Source organism: Aquarana catesbeiana, linkage group LG02 (genome assembly GCF_042186555.1).
Source record: "Aquarana catesbeiana isolate 2022-GZ linkage group LG02, ASM4218655v1, whole genome shotgun sequence".
In the NCBI taxonomy this organism is placed as follows: Eukaryota; Metazoa; Chordata; class Amphibia; order Anura; family Ranidae; genus Aquarana; species Aquarana catesbeiana.
In genome coordinates, this window is record NC_133325.1 from 131,155,790 (window position 1) to 131,178,218 (window position 22,429).

A 22,429-nucleotide genomic window follows, 5' to 3' on the forward strand; every position below is an offset into this window, starting at 1 on the left:
AAAAAAAATAACCTTAAAAACGCTAACGCTAAAAACGCTATTGCAAGTAAGGTTGAAAAACTCACTGCAAAGCTACTTGCGCGTTTTTATAACGTTATTATAACGTCCAGTGTGCATAAGGCCTTATTGGCACAGGAAAGGAGATGACGATAATTATAAGTGGTAGAAAATGTATTTGTAAATATTAAAATCACATAAATCTGAAATAAACATACAAAGAAGTCATAAAATAGCAAATAGACCCTAGTAGCCAAAACATTGGTTAGGGTCTGATATCAGAAAGCTAGCCCAATGAATATGGAAGTGTAAAGATACAATCATATGAGGATGATGGCATGGCTTCTTCAGGACCCAATATCATGAGCAAAAGTAAATCATAGCGGTGGACTGTATAGCCCAGAACATTAGCCTCGGGGGGCAGGCACAAGGCCATCAAGGGCAAAACACCTCCCCCAACAGCAGGAGAGCACAGGGCGGGTAGCATAGGCTAATAGGAACTAGACTAACAAGGCACATATGTATGATCTGTAAATAAAGTCCAAATAGAGCTAAGAACGCCACGGTGTTCTCAAGGGAAAAAATAAAAAAAATAAAATAAAATATATATATAAAAATATATATAGGTGGCCAGGGCATATGATTTTAAATCCAATAAGGAAAAGTGGTCACCATGCAACTAACCAAGTCAATGGACATCCTAATGCCTCGTACGCACAATCGGACATTCCGACAACAAAACCGTGGATTTTTTTCTGACGGATGATGGCTCAAACTTGTCTTGCATACACACGGTCACACAAATGTTGTCAGAAATTCTAATCAGCCAGAACGCGCTGACGTAAAACACATACGACGGCACTATAAAAAGGAAGTTCAATAGCCAGTGCGCCACCCTTTGGACTCCTTTTGCTAATCTCGTGTTTATCTCGTGTTAGTAGAAGTTTGGTGAGAGATGATTTGCGCTTTTCAGCCTCGTGCTTTTCAGTTCTTTACTGCTCTTCAGTTTGTGCTTGTGGGTTCGTATCTGTTCTTCAGTGAGTTTTGTCAGTTCGTATCTGTTTTTCAGTGCGTTCTTGTCCGCTCGTTTCTGATTTTCAGCTCGTTCTTCTCAGGCCTTTCTGATTTTCAATGCGTTCTGTTAGTTCGTTCTGACCAGCCGACCGTTTTCTAGCTATGTTGCGGGTACGTACTTATCGTAGCGTTTGTGCTGTGCAGGGGCTTGGTGTTGGAGTTCTTTCTTTGACCCAAGTCCAGTCCATGAACAGGGTGAGGAGGAGTTCATGGATGAAGAATTGGTTACTCCAGCGTGACCAATTCTCTCATATGCCTTTGTTGCGGGAGATCCGTGAGAATAATCCTGATGATTTCAGGAATTATCTCCGGAAGACGGACCCAGTTTTTCACCGTTTGTTGGCTTTGCTGTCCGTTTATATTACGAACCAAGACACCTACATACGGCAAGCCATCACTCCCGAACAAAGGATAGTCGGCACCTTGCGGTACTTGCGGCGGCGGGGAGAAGTCTACAGGACATCAAGTTCTCGACAGGCATCTCCCCCCAGGCTCTGGGGATCATTATTCTAGAGACCTGTTCTGCCATCATTCAGGTCCTGCAGAAGGACTATATTAAGGTAAGTTGTATCCTTTAACATCACATTCTATGTATTTAATGTTTGCTAATGTATTGTATTCATTTCATTCCATAATTACCATGATTGTAATATGCTGTGAATGCCCTCTTTGTCCTCATGCATGCTGGAAGCTTTTAAAGTTCCTTTTTTGTCCTTCATGCATATTTGCCTTCACTATCCTCCCCAGCATGCTTTCATGGGCCCATATCCACATAGCCTAGTCACTTAATGTATTTTGTCAGCTCCATTGTAGTGCTTTACCCTAAACACCCCCTAAAATTTGTCCAAATGTTATTTTTGTCCTTAAATTCAGGCAGAGTTCAAGAGGCTTTTTTTTGCCTTGGCCAACCGCTATGTCAGTCGATACCAATACTCTATCTGCTGACTTTGCCAAACCCATACACACTATACCTACCTCTTTTGTGTTCATATTTACGGATGAATTCACCAAAGCATGTAGTGCAAGGGCCTGCCTGAATACTTTCAAATGGTACGGTTTCAAGTTTTTCTCTCCTATTATCTTGATAGGTAATTGCAGAGTGAAAAAATGTGCTTCAATTTGCACAGTGTGTATTCATATTTTTGGATTATGACACTTGTTACCTGTCCAGTGGGCTGCCAATAATGTAAGTAAGGAGGGGCTGGCCAAAGTAACACACATTATTTATGCATTCAGCTCTCAATGAACTGGAGAGGGTTACCTGTCTAAAACACCCCCCCCCTAAAATGTTTACAATGGACCATCAGAGGGGGAGAGGGGGTGAGGAATCTGATAAGTGGACCTTATACTTTTGTCTTTAAATACTCATTTCAATAAATGTTATTCTTATGTTGGCCAAGAACGTTTGTGTCTAATCTGCTTGCAATGTTTATGTGCAAAAGTACTATTTTTTTTTCTTGTTTGACTCCACAGTTTCCTTCAAACCCACAGGAATGGCAGAGTGCGGCATCCCAGTTTGCTCAGCAGTGTGACTTCTCTAACTGCGGAGGGGCAATAGATGGGAAGCACGTCCACATCGTCCCACCCCCCAACTCTGGGTCATACTATTACAACTATAAGGGGGTTAATAGTATTGTGATGTTGGCGGTGGTGTCGGCGACATACGAGTTTTTGTATGTGGACGTGGGGAAGAATGGCCGGATGTCGGATGGGGAGGCCCAGACGGAGTTTTTACAGACGGCTCCAGAATGGCAGCTTGGGCTTGCCACCTGCGGAAGACAATGTGGCTGGTCTTCCTTTTGTGTTTGTCGCTGATGAAGCGTTTGGGCTGGGAGACCATCTAAGGGTTTTTAACTACCGGCTGGCCAGAGCCAGAATGCTTTCGGAATAATGGCCAGCCGGTTTCGCCTATTTCTGACACCAATCCACATGGCAGAATATAAACTGAACCATATTGTAATTGCCTGCTGCATTCTACACAATTACCTCCGAAAAAATGCAACAAACTATGTGGCCTCAGTTGGGGCTGAGGCCAGATTTCCAAATACAACTCTGATGGCATTTGAAGCTGGCCGTCCTGGCTTGCCCCCCCAAACCGACTGCTAAGTTAGACAAAGTTATGTCAAGTACTTTGCGGTTAGGGGGGCCATTAATCTGGCAGAGAATGCGTGAAACATTTTTAAAATAAATTTTTATTATAACCTGAACTAATATTTCATTTGATTTACTGCTTGTGTTTCTTTTAGCTGTCTCCTAGGTTCTCCAATGGACTTTTATTTTTGGCCATTTTCTTCAATAGTGCAAACGTAATTTATTTGGTACATGAGGTGACAATTTCTTCTTCAGCTAACTATTATGTTGTGGGTCTGCTACACACACACATTGTTTTTGTTGTTAATGTATGTAATGCATTAATGATAAAAATAATCATCCTTTTCAGCACCATGCATTAACCCCTTCCCGCCGGGCGTACGCAGATATGCGGCCTCGGCTTTCGGAGGTTATACCAGGATGATGCCCGCAGCTGCAGGCATCATCCTGGTACCGTCTTTCAGAGCGGACGATCGGCTTTCCATGGATAACAACCGATGCGGCTAAAAGCCACTCGATTTGTTATCCCGGAGGAGCGGGAGGGGACGGCTTTGTTCCAGTCTCCTGAATGTAAACACGAAAGCACGAAAAAAATATACACGAAAAACACGAAAAAAATATACAGTATTCAGAATCGCCGATTTCGGCGATCTGAATACTTTGAAGTGCAAAGGAGGGATTGGAGGTCTCTTAGACCCCTGATCCCTCCATAAAGAGTACCTGTCACCACCTATTACTGTCACAGGGGATGTTTACATTCCTTGTGACAGCAATAAAAGTGATCAATTTTTTATTTTTTTTAAACACAATTAAATAGTAAAAAATAAATAAGAAAAACATTTTTTTTTTTAAAGCCCCCCCCCCCCCCCCCCCACGAGCTTGCGCAGCAAAGAAAATGCATACGGAAGTCGGGCCTTCATATGTAAACGATGTTCAAATTACACATGCGAGGTATCGCCGTGATCGTCAGAGCAAGAGCAATAATTCTAGCACTAGACCTCCTCTGTAACTCTAACCTCATAACCATAAAAAAAATTTAAAGCGTTACTTTAATGGAGATTTTTAGGTATCATAGTTTGTCGCCATTCCACGAGTGCGTGCAATTTTAAAGCGTGACATGTATGGTATCTATTTACTTGGCGTAACATCTTTCACATTATACAAAAAATTTGGGCTAACTTTACTGTTTCGTTTTTTTAAATTCATGAAAGTGTCCTTTTTCTCAAAAAGTTGCGTTTAAAACACCACCGCACAAATACCGTATGACATAAAATATTGCAACAATAACATTTTTATGTTTGACAGTAGAAATATCCTTTTTTTGGTTAAACAGGCATGTTTAAAACCATAACATACACAACTCAGGAACTTACAAAGTTCAACTTTGATAAAGTGAAGGCCATATCAGACATTAGAATGTCCAAACTGTGTTGATCTTGCCTTCATCAGATGGGGTGATGTCACCCCTGTAAAAGCCAAATTTTGAAGATACACACAAATTGGGAGTCAAAATGTGGATTTCCCTCCTGATCCCATGTCAACATGTGTTAGCTCCTATCAATGGATGTGTTTCGGGGGTGCAACCCCTTCCTCTCACCTACTTGAGTTGTGAGGAAGGGGTTGCACCCACAAAACGCGTACATTGATATCCCGTGATGGCAGATAGCACGTTGACACACTGTGTGCATCTTCAAAATTTGGCTTTGAAATTACTTTAAAAATTTTATAAAATGCAAAAATATAACGACAAACTGTAAACATTTTTGGGTGTTTTATATTCTGCCTAAAACATTAATGATGTTGTTGTGTCTTTTTTTCAACGCCATTGATGTTTTCCTTTATCTTCTCTAATTCCCGATTGCACACCATTATCTCCCCAATGAGGATGTGTGCACTTGCATTGGTCAAATGAGTTTCTTCTTCCACAACATCCACATCACCTAAAAATAAAAAAAAAACACACCATGTATTATAAATATGCAGGCATACATCTATTACCTGAAGCTGTGGTCTCAGACACTCACCTGTTGTGGTCACTATTTCGACCACTTCCTGAACCTCTCCTCCCTCCACATCTTCTTCAGGGTGTGTGGGGATTTCCTCTTCTTTAGGAGGTGTGGTGTTCTTAGTGTCCTCAGATGTCCCGAGTCTTTTCTCCTCTATGTGATTAAAAAAAAAGGTATACTTAGCACACAGATATTTGAGGCAAGAAATAGGAATATGAAACATTGCTTGGAAGTGTCGCACAACTGTCTGTTTTGGCAGAGTTTCAAGCTGAAGACATGATTTTTTCCCTTTCTTAAAGCTGGAATACTTACCTTTTTTGGTAAAGTATCACACATGTAGAGACCCCTAGTATCCACTGGAGCACCTGTGTGGGACACCATAAAAAGGGTGTTCTGGTGTCCCAAACTAGTGCTCCTTACACTGAATCAAGTTTGCATTTCATTCTAGTTACAAACCCATCTATACAACAATGTACTAAACTTCTTTGAATACAAATAGTCATGAACAAATGTAGTTAACCCGCATCTGCCAAAAACATTGTATTAGTGGGTGAACAAACGATGTTTACTACGAACGATTACTGTGCCCACGAACCTGAAACTTGTCATTTTAAACTGTACAACAGTAAAGAAAAGCTCATGGAGCAGCATGCAAGTAATAATAATAATAATAATAATAATAATAATAATAGGAACACACGACAAATACTTGCTTTTTAGAAGCACTTTCCTGATCCTTCTGTACTGATCGTGCTCCCTCAATTTCAGGTCTGACCAGCGTTTCCTCAATTGCTCCTTGGATCGTCATACCCCAAAATTCCTGTGCAGACTTCTCACAACTTTAGTCATGATCTTGGCCTTTCTCACATTTGGGTTTGGGTACGGTCCATACTTCCCATCATGGTCGGCCCTCTTCAAGATGTCCACCATCTCTACAAAAAACATATTTGAGGCCTTACACCTCCTCCTGGATCAGGATGTTTCTGGCTCCGGGCTTTCGTCGTCCTCCTCATTGCTGCTATTATCATGCACCTGTTTTCTCTCTGCCATGTGCTCTCCCACTGCGCCGAAAGAGAAGGGACGGGGAATATACTAGAAAGAAGGTCAGGAGCAGATTTTGACGCATGCGCAGTATATATAAAGCATAACACGCGTGCGTCGTACGTACAATCTGTGAGCAGAGGACAGAGAAGCTTAAGCACCAATCGTGTCAACGAAGGTACAATAGTAACTTGGGGCAGCAGTGGTTAGTGGCCTATACTGCTTATAGATTGAGGCCTATATTGGGCCTGACATTAGGGTTTGTCTTGTGTTGTGTCTTGCAGAGAATATGGATAAGTTTAATGACCACGTCTTCCTCCCCAACTTCATTGACAAGTACAGGGAGCTGCCCTGTCTGTGGCAGGTGAAACACCCATTTTATAATAACAAAATAAAGAGGAAGGCAGCGCTGGATCAACTGTTGGAATTAGTGAAGCCGATGATTCCCACGGCAGACATCAACTATTTGAAGTGCAAAATTGGTGGCCTGAGGAGCAAGAATAACAGGGAGCGCAAAAAGGTCCAGGATTCCATGAGATCAGGAGCAGCAGCAGATGACATTCTGGTACTTTGACAGACTGCGGTTTTTGTCAGAACAGAGTAAACCCAGGCAATCACTCTCAACACTTCCTTCCACTGGTCCTTTCACTCTTCCTTCCAACTCAGCTGAGGCTTCCGATGTCCAACCTAGGCCTTCCACCCAGGAAGATGTGGAGGAGCCCAGCTTGAGCCAGGTATAGGATTGTTCAACATATTTCTTGTCAAAAATTAAATGATGTTAACTAGATGTTACTATTGATCACTACTTTCTGATTTAACAAAGTGGTTTACGTATCAATAGACAATAGTAGCCAAAAATGATTGGGACAAGAATGAAAAATGCTGAGGTCAGAATTATAGTCTTTTCTATTTGTTAACATTCAATTTGCAACAGTCATGACCTTAAAATTGTGTGTGATTGATGGCCAAAAACTAAAACTATGTCCCATTTTCATACACAGGAAAGCCTCAGCCAGGAGGAGGCCGTGGAAAGTGGCAGTCAGGAGGTGGCGGGGGAAAGTTGCAGCCAGAAGGTATCCGCGCCCAGTAGCCTGACCGAATCGCAGGTTCCTCCTCTCCACCTTCCAACAAAAAGGGCCAGAAAGGGGAGGAACGTGGAGGAGTCAGCGCTTGCTTTGATTCGGCAGGCTACTGCGGTCCTCAGAAACACCCCCAGTGTTCAAGAGGCCTTTGGCTGTATGACGGCCAGTAAGATGCAAGAAATGGAGGAGGGCTAACGCCTCATCTGTGAGGAGGTCATCTTTCAGGCTCTAAATAAGGGGGCGAGGGGCCAACTCACAAACAAAAGTCATGTATGTGAGTTGGACCATACTCCTCCTCCACTTCCTGCCCCAACTCCAACACCATAGCCACAGCCTGGAAGGAAGTGTGGAAGGAAGTCAAGAGAGTGATGGCCTGGGTTTGGTCTGGTCTGGCAAAAGACGCAGGCTGTTGTAAGACCACAGCCTTGGGACATATGTCATCTGCTGCTGCTCCCGATCTCTCGGAGTCCTGGTCTGGATTGTGCTCCCTATTAAATGGACTCCTCAGGCTACCAATTTTGCCTGTCAAATAATTTATGTCTGCCCTGGGGTGGTACAAAGGCTTTGCCAATCTCAACAGTTTATCCAGCGTTGCCTTCCTCTTTAGTTTGTTATGACCCCTAATAAAATATATATATTTTTTTTTTTTACAAATCCCTGGCTATGTGTTTTACTTCAAAAAGGACAGTTTGTTTGTGAGTAGGCAGGTACATTTAAAAAATACAATGTCAAATTAACAAGGGACACCAACACCAACCAACCTCTTTGAGGTTAAAAAATACAAGATAATAATGGTGTTGTGGTAACCTGACACACAAAACGACAAAATATTATTGAGATCACTATAAAAAAAAAAAACAACAAAATTCAGGAGATCATGATAAAAAAAAAAAGTAGATCACTATAAAAAAATAAAATAAACATTATTCTGGAGATCTGGCGAAAAATAAAAAAAAATTATTCAGGCGATCACGAGAAATAATAAAGAAACCAGTTTGTCAGAACTGTGTGTGAATATCAGCAGCAAAGCAACTTCATTATTCTAGCATTATAAAGAAGAAGAAAATGCGCTGCATTGAAATATTAAAAAATTTGCAGCGTGACAAATGTGCTATCTCCATTACGAACGCTAGTTTTATCAGACTGAGTGCTTCCGTCTCGTAGTTGATTCTGAGCATGCGTGGAATCATGTGCCTCGGACTTGTGTACACACGCTTGGAATTTCCAACAACAAAGTTTGTTGTCGGAAAATTTGAGAACCTGCTCTCAAACATTTGTTGTCGGAAATTCCGACAGCAAATTTCCGATGGAGCATACACGCGGTCGAAATTTCCAACAGCAAGCTCATATCGAACGTGTGTACGAGGCATAAGGGTTCCAAGAGAAATATGCTGGGACAACAGATCATCAGGCTGCTCTCCCACACGGCCCGCCAACCGCCATGCTGATGCTAGCAGGATCGGCTCAGGTGAGCACATCGCTGAATTCTGGGACAGGCGAGTGTCTGTTTAATAAAGTCAGTAGCTACAGTTTTTGCAGCTGATGACATTTAATAAAACACAAAAATTACTAGAGCTCCTCTTTACGAATTAGTAAAATACTTTTTCTATGCAGGTATGATAAAATAACTTTGTGTGTAATGTGCATGATAAAAAATTACTAGTGCCAAATACTTGTATTATGACATTTTTGGTACCACAGCTCCCACAGAGTATAGTTAAAGAGAAAATTGCAATTAAAATAAGTAACAACTTCTTCAGTATGAAGCTTTAAAATTTCATATAGAGATTATCTGTAACATACTGTTCCAGTGGTCTTCTGTAGTTCAGTGGTTGAAACGATGTTCTCAAATTCTTTATCATTAATTAGAGCCTTCAGCGTGGCCTAAAATTGAACATAGCGTAATTTTAATTGTCAACCATGTAAATACCAGCATTAAATATATAAAAAAAGAAGGGAAAAACAATTTATTAGGTAGTTACTGTTCAGTGAAATAACAAAGAAATAATGGTATACAAATATACATATTTTTATACTGCCCACTTCATCGGTGCTGCCTTTGCAGACCTCATTTAAAAAATGCTAGTTGCCTGGATGCTGCACTGACTTACTAGAAAGTATGTGTATGACCACTATGGTTTGCCTCTTTCTTTTGAGCTTTAGAGATGGATATCCTATGTAGTCAATTTCATCCAATAATGTGTTTGTGAAGCTGGGTTGTGTGGTTCCTCTGATTGATTTAATTTACAACCTGGAACAGATTGCAGATGTTCTCCGAGTCCCGGTGCCTGCCAACATGCTAAATTGATCTTTGTGGTGAGGGTCAGCTTCTGGAGTTGAGCGATTACCCTAGGGGAAGGTGTAGGATTGTGTCTTTTCAACTGAAGCACACTTTCATTGAAGAAGCATGATTTTGTACTACTAGGATTTAGGTTTTTCTTCACTTGGGACTATTTATACTTTTTCAACAATTCATTTGTGTTCTGTTTTGGGTGACATATGAGTAGTTTTGGATAAATTATTGTTGTCATTTTTATACACTCACATATGTACAGATTTTTCATGGCGATTTTTATTGCAATGCTTTATATGACATTTGCATAGATCGTAATGTAGTTTTCAACACAGCACTTTATATAAAGTCTGACAACTTTAAGTGATTCAGGGTGCATGCAGTTATGATTAAGAATACATACGGCCTGTTGCGCAAATTATTTATTGATCACATTACTAGAAAGTATATTTGGTTGTACAAACATAATCCAGACCCCTGTACATTATATACTTCTGGGCCCTGAATTCTGTGGATTACAAAAGTCTGTACTTTTTACACTGATCTCTGTATTACACACGCTTTACATTACATACTCCTGACACCTGCACCTTGTGTATTACATACGCCTATCTCCTGCACTCTGTGTATACATACTCCTGACCACTGCACTCTGTACACTGAGCTGTGCGTTACATTCTCCTACACACTGTGCACTACATACTCCTGGCTCTTTCACTCTGTATTTTACATTCTTCTGACCTCCATGTGTTAAAATAATTCTTACCCCTACACTTGGAGTATTAAATTCTTCTGACCACTGCACTCTGTATACTGGACCATGCATAACAAACCCAACCCTGCATTCTGTGGGTTACATAGTTTTGATCATGACATTCTGTGCACTGGACTGTATGTTACATACTTCTGATCCCTGCACTGAGGGCACTACATTTTCCTGTATGGTAAATAACCCAGAACCTTAAAAAGCAGTTGCAGCACCATAAAATTAAACTCCTTCAAATGTAACAGAATTGCAGCATCAGGAATGAGACATCTTACAATTCTTTTATATAAATCCAACCACAATGAGAAATGCTACCACTCCCCAGATACATAGTACATACATACTTAGGATGAAAAAAGACAAAAGTCTATCTGGTTCAACCAATAGAGAAAAAAAAAACAAATAGAAAACCTCCGTATACACAATCCTATACCCACAGTTGATTCACTTTGTGCCCTTCATACTCCTGAGCACAGGACTCTGCATACTGTACATTACAAAATCTTTGTACATTATATACTACTGCCCCTTCAATCTGTGTGTTATATACTGCTGCACTCTGTAAAAGCTGTTTATTAATTTCCCCTCCCCCAGAAAACATATGTTCATTGCATTCTCCTGACCCCTGCACTCTCATAAATACTATGGACCATTGCATAATATACAATGGGCTGTGAATTACATACTCCTGGCCCTTGCCCTCTGTGCATTTCATACTTTGGATTGCTTCACACTAGGCTGTGTGTTACATACTTCCTACAACTACACCTTGCACTCTGTGCTTCATACTCCTTATCCTTGCACTCTCTGTTACATACTTCTGAATGCTGCACTCTATATACTGAGCTGTCTGTTACATACTCTTGCCTTCTGCACTTTGTGAGTTACATACTCTTGATCTACAATACATACTGTTGAGTCTGGCACTATATAAACTATGTTGTATGTCAAATACTCCTGATCTTTGCTCTATATACCAGTACATTATATTGTACGTTACATACTCCTGACGAATGTGTCCATGGTCTCAACAGTGGCTGGTTGCTAGGTGGTCCCCCTATTGTTTTAATGAAGTCCTTCTTTCAAGTTGGGTCAAAGTTTTAGTTCTATATTCTGTTTGCAGAAAAGCATATACTGTATGATGAAAGAGTAATTTTTCATAAATATTTATGCTGAGGCTGAGATGTGTGTCCATGAGACAGTTACTTGTAGTAAACAAACAGAATTTTTGTACTCTGTAAAATCTGTTTCTTGGTGTTCATTAAGGGCACAGGATCCAAAGTATTTAACAGACAAATGGGACGTCAAAAAGAAGTCCAACAAGGCAGCGGTCAACAGCAACAAAACACTAACAAGCCCACATCACAACAGATAAAAAAACTGGGGTCAGCCTCAGTGGTGGCTGATTTTTTTTGGGGGGGCGGCAAACAAACACCCACCCCCCGCTGTTTGCCGGTCGGTCCGGCACTTACCCCATCTGTGACGGCGGGTGGCAGGCAGCATGGTGCAGTGTTAAGAGTGCAAAACATTCAAACTAATTCAATCAATATAATTATATAGTCCCAGAGAAAAAAATTTCAATCCCAGAAAATTTTTTATAGGAATCCTTAGTGCATGCAAGAGAAATCTTCCAGTGACAGTTTTCTTTATGTAATATTGTGTCTCCTATTAATAGCCCATGGTGATGGTATCCACCTCATGTATAAAAAAGTGTGCATGGCTGCTCACCTCAAAACTTGGTCCATATTTTCATATAGACAAAGCACGCTTGTCAGCATGTCTCTCCTTAGTGGCAGTGATACCGATGGTCTGCCCGTGTATACCCTCTACGATCGCTCCTCTCCAAATCTCTCCCCTCTCCCACAAACAAACAAAAGAGTCTCCCATAGTTTAAAACTGAAATTTATTGTAATAAAAAATTAACAATGTATCACTCACAGTTTAGAATAGGAACACATGTACGAAGTAGTGTAGATCCTTTTGTCCGGCCTTGACTCAGGGATCAAGCTTCACCCAAACTCCTCCCTACACGTTACATTCCAGAACACATGACTTCATCAGGGGTAGGGGTCAGGTGAATATTACTCCTCTATTATAACACTCTACTGCTTTTACAGGTGTCAATCTATATTATTGCAACTATACATCACTCCAACTTTATCTATACAGTATATAGACTCACTACTTGTCCTCTTCAACATTAAAGAAATACAAATATACAAAAAATGTCAAACAAATAAATACTATAATACTATTTTATTAATGAAGATGCATTTACATAAAAATTCCTTAAACTGAGCCACCCCAATCTAGGGTTGCTAGAATTAACTAAGCCTTAATGAAAACCAAAAATAAAATCAGTTAAAGTACCAGTATGTCTTCTAGCACCATCTAATGGTCAGTAACATAAAGTGATATAAATGATAAGCTGATCACAGATATAATTAATGTAAACAATTATCCAAAAATTGTTTTAAAATATAATAAAAATTAGACATTACAAATTAGAAATATCTATCACTGGTGTAATTTTTTTTTTTTAAAGTCCCTATTATTATATATAATGGTATTGTATATTAATGTTAGATAGAATTTAAGATCATATTGAATATCTATCAGGTAACAATAATAACTAAGTTACGTATAGGGGTTAGATAAAGATTAATTTTTATAGATCAGATTTTTACCTGATAGAATTTAAGATCATACTGGATATCTAACAATAATATACAATACCATTATATATAATAATAGGGACTTTACAATTTTACCCCATTATAGATATTTTCAATTTTTAATGTCTAATTTTTAATTCTATTTTAAAACAATTTTTGGATATTTTTTTACATTAATTGTATCTATGATAGGCTTATCATTTGTACTAACAGAAGTCCAAGATTAGTAGCACCCTTTAGAGGTTATATAACTTTTCGCCCTTCAGAGGAGTTATGGTAATTTAGATCACTTTATGTTACTGACCATTAGATGGCACTAAGACACATTCTAGTACTTTAATTGATTTTACTTTTGGTTTTCATTAAGTCTTAGGTAATTCTAGCAACCCTAAAATAGGGGTGGCTCAGTTTAATGCATTTTTATGTAAATGCATCTTCATTAATAAAATAGTATTATAGTAACCTAGGTTTAGCAGAGTTTTAACCCCTTAGTAGTTAACTAAACATACTCACAATGGTCCTTTCATATAATGAATGTATGTATTTGTTTGACAATTTTAGTATATTTTTATTTCTTTGATGTTGAAGAGGACAAGTAGTGAGTCTATATACAATATAGAAAAAGTTGGACTGATGTATAGTTGCATTAATATAGATTGACACCCATATAAGTAGTAGAGTGTTATAAATAGAGGAGCGATATTCATCTGACCCCTACCCCTGATGAAGCCACGTGTGCTGTGACTTAACGTGTGGGGAGGAGTTTGGGTGAAGCTGGATTCCTGAGTCACTATCGGACCAGAGGATCTATACTACATCGTACATGCCGTTTGCTTCTATTCTAAACTGTGAGTGATACATTGTTAATTTTATTACAATAAATTGCAGTTTTACACTATTACACTACACTATTACACAATTACTTTTATGGGGGGACTTTTGTTTGTATATGAGTTAATTTGGGAGAGATTTGGAGAGGAGCAATCGCAGAGGATATACACCGGCAGACCATCAGTATCACTGCCACTAAGGAGAGACGTGCTGACAAGCGTGCTTTGTCTATATGAGAATATAGACCAAGCTTTGAGATGAGCTACCATCCACATTTTTTTTATACACGAGGTGGATACCATCCCCATGGGATATTAATGGGAGACACATTATTATAAAAAGAAAAAAGAGAACTGTCAATGGAAGATTTCTCTTGCACGCACTAAGGATTCCTATAAACCAGGCATGTCCAAAGTCCGGCCCGCGTTCTGGTTTCGGACAGCCCGCCTGGTAATTTTGACATATATATATATCTTTTGTGGCCCCCAATGAATCCCCGAGCGCCGGGGGCCACAAAAGATAGATATGCTGGCTGCCTTGGTGGAGACAGGACGAGTGCCGTGCATACAGGAGAGGAGTATTTCCTGTTTACACGGCGTTCTGTGTAAAAGGAAGTCCAGTCCCCTGCGCTGCCATTGGACAACTGTTCTGTCCATCATAGGAGGCGGGACTTTCAATTAAAGAGGCCGCCGATAAAAACAGGAGTTTCTCCTGTATGTCTGTTGGCGCTTGTCCCGCCCCCTCCCTGTCTCCTCCAAGGCTGCAGATGGACATGAATCAGGCTGCACTGACGGCTACATTAATGGCAATGGAGTGGGTGCTACATTAATAGCAATGAGGTGGGTGCTGCATTAATGGCAATGGAGTGGGTGCTGCATTCATGGCAATACGGTGGGTGCTGCATTCATGGCAATACGGTGGGTGCTGCATTCATAGCAATACGGTCGGTGCTGCATTCATGGCACTTGTGAGGCTGCAGATGGGCACTGATTAGGCTGCATGGATGGGCACTGATTAGGCTGCATGGATGGGCACTGATTAGGCTGCATTGATGGGCACTGACCCTTATTTTGCTTCACAGTTCTTGATTTAAAATTTAAGATTTTTTTCCTGAAACTTCCTTTTTAAAGTTAAGGTGCGTGTTATGAGCCGATAAATACGGTATATCCAAATAACACGCCCAAGCTCATCTATTCACCACACACAGCACAAAGGCAAGATAATTCTTGTTGGGCAGTGTATTAGTGCACGGACAAACACACTTAGACCAAATTTTAATGGTTTAAAGAACGTCAGGCAAAATGATTGGCCCTCAAGCATGTTCACTTCATCAAATCTGGCCCTCTTTGAAAAAAGTTTGGACACCCCTGCTATAAACCTTTTTCTGAGATTGAAATTTTTTTCTCTGGTACTATATAAATTATATTGATTGAATTAATTTGAATGTTTTGCACTCTTAACACTGATGTTTGTTCACTATTTGGTTGTTTTATGAATCGTATTCTCTTGTCATTATATTATTTATTTTCAGAAGCATTTTAATTACCTGCAGCTATATGAATCATATGTATATATTTTGATGCACTTTATTCAGCTACCTTTAGGAAAAAGGATTATATGATTTTGAGTTGGATACACATTCACAAATACTAAAAAGAGACACAATATTTACTTATTATCTTTTTTTGTTATGTTCTTGTTACACTGAGACATTTTCTGATTTTTATTTTTGAATTGCACATTAGTAGTAAAGCACCACATCAATTCTCTATTTCAATTAATGTTAGATGTGGGAACACACTGCCAAAGTGAGCAGCTACTGAAGCACCTAATTAACAAGATCACCATTGAGAGGTAGCGCATAGGGATTATTTTACAGTCTTATGGAAAAGGACTGGTGAGTTGCACTTATGGTTATTCCCGTTTGGCACTGAATCTCTACACTAGCATTTTGAAGATATTTAAATGGAGTTAAATGTCATCACTTGTAATCTTTTATGAGCATGATTGCATTTTTTGTCTTCCATTGATAATATTCAATTTTATATGTATACTGTACATTTAATTTATACTTGTTTTCTCACTTTTTGATTGGCACCTATTCACAGTACAGGCGGTCCCCGGGTTACAAACAAGATGGGGTCTGTAGGTTTGTTCTTAAGTTGAATTTGTTTGCAAGTTGGAACAGGTACATTTTTTAAGTGTAGCTCAAGCCAAAAAAAAAAATATTCTTTTACGTTTTTTTGGATAGCATATGGAAGGGTTAACTCCCCTGTAATGTTTGTTTTGCTGTTTATGCTTCTGTCCAGAAGATATCACCTCACTTTCTGTCCCTATGACAATTGAATTTTGAAAATTTTGGGTTACTGTGGAAACAAGGATTGGTGATAAAGCTTCAGTGGGGACACATTTTTCCCATGATAACTCCTACAGGAGTGAATTTCCCTACCTAGGGGAAGATTTCCTCTCACTTCCTATTGTCTTCCTCTATTTGTAAGTAGGAGTCATTTGTAAGTCAGACGTTTGTAACCCGGGGACCGCCTGTATACGTGCACAATTTTTACACAAAAATATATATGTAGTGTAACATTTGTTGTTTTGTAACATTTGCACAGTGGATACATAATTTTCATTTATCATACAGCATGTGGTTATTGCGGCACAATTTTTACACGTAGTTTGCAGCATTTGGTTTCAGAATATAGTACAATCAGCTTTCCTCTATTGAATTTAGATCTGAGAGCAAATTTTTACATTTTTATTGGTAGGTTACAAATCAGAGAAATAGTTGCCGAATGTTGCAAAGCCCAAGAAGCACTCACAGACCTAATAGACTGTACCGTGATAGAAAAATGTGGAACCTTGTCTTCAAAACTGCAGGCTTGTGTGATGATTAGTCTGAGCCTTTGAGAAATGGTGAAACTAGAAGTTGGTTGACCTTTTATAGGGACCATGAAAAAATTACAAAAAGAGGGCCAAACCTTGTAAAAGAGGCAGTGACTGCAAGACAAACACCAAACAGCATGAACCACACCAGGCAGAGGGACAAAAGCGACAATTCCTGGCTAGAGTGAAATGCATAAACCACCTTACCAAAATAAGAAGCTTCAATCTGTCCATAGATAAATCGAGTTTCCCTGTATGGCCATTGCCACTCGAAAGAAGTCAATCTAATAATCAACTTATGGCAGACAGGAATTATGAAAAAAATGTATCGATCAGCGGCTGCAGGCAATTGGCCATAGCCACTCATCAGTGTATTCTGACAATTGAGGGTTCCCACTGTCAGAATACAGAATGCAGTAGCACAGCAAGGAGGATTCCTCCATTCACCTCGCTTGTGCAGATGGGGTAATCCAATCCCAAAAACAAGTAATCTTTTGTAACCTTAGGCCCTAAAAGCACTTTGTCCTTGTATAAGATCAGGTAAGGTCCTTTACAAGATAAGGCAGTTAGTTCAGACACAAGCCCTGCAAAGGTGATTTCAACAAGGAAGTGTACAAAAGCAGAAAGGGGAAAATCTCAGATAGGGTCAAAGCTGGTTTTTGGAGAACCAAAAGAACCAAACTCAAATCTCAAAGACTCACCAGTGGCTGTACAGCTACAAGAGAGTCACCTAGTACAAAAGTGTTAACCATGGAATGGGAGATAAGCGGTCTTTAGAGCGAGATCCCAAGTGCTGAGATTTTCCCATTGATGGCACTCTGGGTCAAATTCTGATGCAGGCTGGATTGCAAAAAAATCCATAATTCTCCCTGAAAAGTATTTTCTGGGGTGAAATTTTCTGGCCTTGCACCAGGTATGTAGTATGCCTTGCATGCATAATTGTACGCCTTGCATGCATAATTGTACACCTTGCAGAAGGTAGATTTTCTAGCTTTTAGGAGTGTGGAAAGAACACAATTAGAAAGGCCCCCATCTCTGAGGACCTTGGCTTCAACAGCCATGCTGTCACAGCCAGCGACTGTGAAACAGGTTGGTAATTGATCCAAGGACAGAAGATCAGGTCAGTCTAGAAGATCTAATGGAGAGACTGCCAGAAGTCTGATAAGGCCAGAGTACCACATCGATCTGGGCCAATTCAGTACTATGAGATAACGAAAACACCCTCCATCTCAATTCTGTGGAGCAGACAAGGAAGAAGAGTTTCACAGAATGAAAGGTGTAGATCAGGTTGACTGATCCCAGGGATCCCATGAGTAAGCTTTGGCGCAGATTTCCAAACCAAACTCTTGTAGGGTCTGGACAGTCCCCATCACATGTTGGACAGATTTCCCATGATGGTGATGTCCTGGGAGTGCACGATGCTAATACTATTGTGAACACACAGGACACTCAGACCAAATAAAGAGCTACAAACTGGTAGCTTTGGTGCCCACAGCAAAGTAAAGGTGACGTTGGTGCCCTGGAAACTGGGGACATGCAAGTAATCCTTAATTTACATAAAGGCTAAAAAGTCTCCCTACTTGAGGGAAGCTATGACAGATCAGGTGAATTCCATGCAAAGTTTTGGATTGCAAATGTAGATATTCATGACTTTTAGATGGGGGGGGGGGGGGTTTAAAAACTGAACAGGTTTGAGTAAAAACTCTGAAACATTACTGCATCTGAAACCATGGCAATGACCCCTAGAGTTTATATTTTTATTATTGTGTCTATTGGTTGATCTGGATGGTTTGTGTTTTTTTTTCAACCTATCTTATTATGTAGGGGCTCGTTCACACGTGTGTTGATTATGAAGAAAAAGGAATGTTCGATAACGCACCTATAGCATTTATGATGAGTTCATGAAGCATTGAAAATGTTTACTTGATAAATGCCCATGGATGTGTTGCTTTTCTAGTGTGAAGGGGAAGAGATGTTGAGGAAATGATCTACTTTGATGTGTGGTTAGGTTGTGGTGTGATAGCAGATATTTCTGTAAATTCTCTGCAAGATGGTTTTGTATACTTTCATTTCTTTGACACTTGGTGCAGCTCAACTTTTGCGGACACAAAAAGCTTTGCCACCAACAATAATACTTAATGCCTCTGCTCCTACCTGGCACTGGCAATATTATTGGCTTAATGCTTTTGCCTGCACACAGGCGCAAATGGTGTTACTACACAGCTGTTCTGTACAAACAGAAAGAGACTGGAGGTGCTCTGTCCTAGTTCTCTATTATATCCCAGTGCATTCTAGGATGCAGGATCCTCCACTGCCTATCCCCCAATGCCCAGTTAACACTTTATACAAAAAGTGCTTCACTAACATGCCATAAATGCTCTAGGTGTTGTTAAGGTAAGGTTACAGAGCATTTCCATTTAAATCAATGGAGGCAGCTGACAAGCATCAATGCCTTATGAAAGCAGCATGTGGTTTAATTTTTAACATGACACAAAAACTACTGCTCCTGTGTGAACAGCACTGTTTAGTACCATTGTAATACTCATGGCAAGCATTGAAGGATAGTTATGAGGCTTTAAAAATGCAGAATAAATGCTGCATAAACACATGGTACGCGTCAGGGCGTGACCACGCGACCTACCAGCTAGAGACAAGCAGCATCATCCCGGGACTCATCGAGGTGGGCGGGCGTTCTCAGTTCCGACCAGCGGTGAGCTGATGCTGTACAAGTCAAAGCTGTTTTTTTACTTCTATTATGTAAGCGCAATTGCTTAAAGGGGTTGTAAAGGTAAAAATTTTTTCACCTTAATGCATTCTATGCATTAAGGTGAAAAAACTTCTGACAATACCGCCGCCCCCAGCCCCCCCGTTTTACTTACCTGACGCCTCGAAAGTCAGCTTCGCGTTCCCGACATCTATTCCTCCGCTCACACTGGCCGCTGATTGGCTACAGTGGATGGATTGGAAGCAGCGCAGCCATTGGCTCGCGCTGCTGTCAATCACATCCAATGACGCGGCGAGCTGGGGGGCGGGGCCGAGTGATACAGTGAGCGGCTATAGCCGCCGGCTGTATCACGGGAGCGCGCCCGCAAGCACTAACCACCATGCGAGGGAGCTCGCATTAAGGTGGTTAATGCTTGCGGGGAGGAGCTGAAACAGCCGCCGAGGGACCCCAGAAGACCAGGTTCGGGGCCACTCTGTGCAGAACGAGCTGCACAGTGAAGGTAAGTATAACATGTTTGTTATTTTTAAAAAATAAAAATTTTACCTTTACAACCCCTTTAAGAGGGGAATCTCTGTGGGTTTGTTATAAATAAACTGTTTTATACTATGGAGAGCCTCCCCTTCTATTTTTTCTACATGTTAATACATGATCTTGACTGAGGAGGACTGAGGGAATCTGGAGGTGGAGGAGCTGATCCTTGAGAGAAAAGGAGCTGACAGGCTTGTCTTTGTCTTACCTCTGGAGGACTGAGGGAATCTGGAGGTGGAGGAGCTGATCCTTGAGAGAAAAGGAGCTGACAGGCTTGTATTTGTCTTACCTCTGGAAGACTGAGGGAATCTGGAGGTGGAGGAGCTGATCCTTGAGAGAAAAGGAGCTGACAGGCTTGTATTTGTCTTACCTCTGGTAAGCTCACATCCATAAGGGTTTTTCACGCGGTGATGTGGTGATGGTCTAGTTGCTGCACTCCAGAAGAAATATATTCTCTAATTATGATCAATGTCCTCTTCATGCAATGAACTATTCATGTTACCTTTGAGTCTATGCAGCTGACATAATCAATGTGTTTTACACTGCTCTGTGTTTTTTATGAACAATCTATTTGGGACTGTGGGTTCTCATACATAGCATTGGACTCTTATATATATATATATATATATATATATATATATATACCTATAGATATATTTTTCATATGTTTTATGAACATCTACCTCATGTCTACTCTCACCTTCTTGTGAGTTTATATATTACACTGTTAAAGCTCAGTATTAGCGCTGTTAATACTTCCTTCTTATAAGAGAGTATATTGTGCTGTATCATTGTTTTCTTGTTTTTATAACAGCAGCTTTTAATTAGTTTAATTGGACTTTTTCCATCTTGGTTTACTCCATGAGCGCTTGCACCTGAGTTGCTTGACAACTCTGGTATTTGTGTTGTTCATTATCTATTAATTTGTTTACCTATAGCGATCATGGATTGCATCAATTTTATAAACAATCGTCAAATTAATCTTGATACGCTCTTCTCATCTGAGAATGAAGGGGAAGTGAATGAAGACTATAATGGTATTCAACCGGGGACTTCAACATCCCTATTAATACTAACACTCCTTCCACTTCCAAACTTCTAATGCCCCGTACACACGGTCGGACTTTGTTCGGACATTCCGACAACAAAATCCTAGGATTTTTTCCGACGGATGTTGGCTCAAACTTGTCTTGCATACACACGGTCACACAAAGTTGTCGGAAAATCCGATCATTCTGAACGCGGTGACGTAAAACATGTACGTCGGGACTATAAACAGGGCAGTGGCCAATAGCTTTCATCTCTTTATTTATTCTGAGCATGCGTGGCACTTTGTGTACACACGATCGGAATTTCCGACAACGGATTTTGTTGTCGGAAAATTTTATATCCTGCTCTCAAACTTTGTGTGTCAGAAAATCCGATGGAAAATGTGTGATGGAGCCTACACACGGTCGGAATTTCCGACAACAAGGTCCTATCACACATTTTCCATCGGAAAATCCGACCGTGTGTACGGGGCATTAGCCTAACATCCTCCTTTGACCTGAAGCAGTGGATACATGCTCCAACTGACTCAGAAGACAATATCCTTGACCTCGTGTTCTCTCACCTTTGCACTCCATGCAACCTCTCTAACTATCCATTGCCTCTCTCTGATCACCACCTTATTAGTTTCACTCTCTCCCTTTCCTTCACCTCCTCTCCCTCCAACCACCTTACCCGCAGAAACCTATGTCATCTCAACCCTTCTCTTCTCTACTCTGCTATCAACAACCTCTATGACAAAATCTCACCCCTATCCTGCACCAACCTAGCCACTTCTGTGTACAACGCTTCACTTCTAGCCTCACTGAACTCACTGGCACCCCTCACTACACACAGAATCAAGCCCAGACCCCTTTCAACCTTGGCAAACAGATGATACTAGAAGTCTGAAAAAACGTAGTCGTGCTCTTGAGCGCCTGTGGTGTAAGACTAAGTCCCAGAGAGATTTCAACCAATATAAATCTGCCCTCCAAAAATACAATTCCAGCCTCCTCTCTGCCAAGCAGACCTATTTTACCACTCTCATTAGCAACTTATCATCCTGTCCCCGTCAACTCTTCTCCACCTTCAACTCTCTACTTCGTCCTCCACCGCCTCCACCTGCCAACTCACTCACTGCCCAGGAGATCGCCAATCAGTTCAAACAGAAGATTGATACTATTCGCGCGGATCTCTACTGTGCCGACACCCTCCACTCTTTACACTTCATGCCCACAGGCACAATCATTATTTCCCTCTTTCAACCCCACCACGACAAAGTTGCTAAACTACTTGCTAATGTCCACCTTACCACCTGCCCTCTGGATCCTGTTCCCTCACAAATGCTACGTTCACCCTCTGGCCCTATGCTACACTCTCTAACCCACATCTTCAATCTCTCCCTCTC

At 40.6% G+C, this 22,429-nt stretch overlaps 1 protein-coding gene across 6 annotated transcripts in view; it reads right to left on the bottom strand.

Moving 5' to 3' along the window:
- PARP4 (poly(ADP-ribose) polymerase family member 4) overlaps positions 1–22,429 on the bottom strand; it is a 570,213-nt gene that overhangs the window by 318,044 nt on the left and 229,740 nt on the right. For all 6 annotated transcript variants that reach the window (XM_073613478.1, XM_073613479.1, XM_073613476.1 and 3 more), the window contains exon 27: positions 9,095–9,175. In XM_073613478.1, coding sequence (XP_073469579.1) covers positions 9,095–9,175 — 81 coding nt within the window. The remainder of the gene's footprint in view (positions 1–9,094; positions 9,176–22,429) is intronic.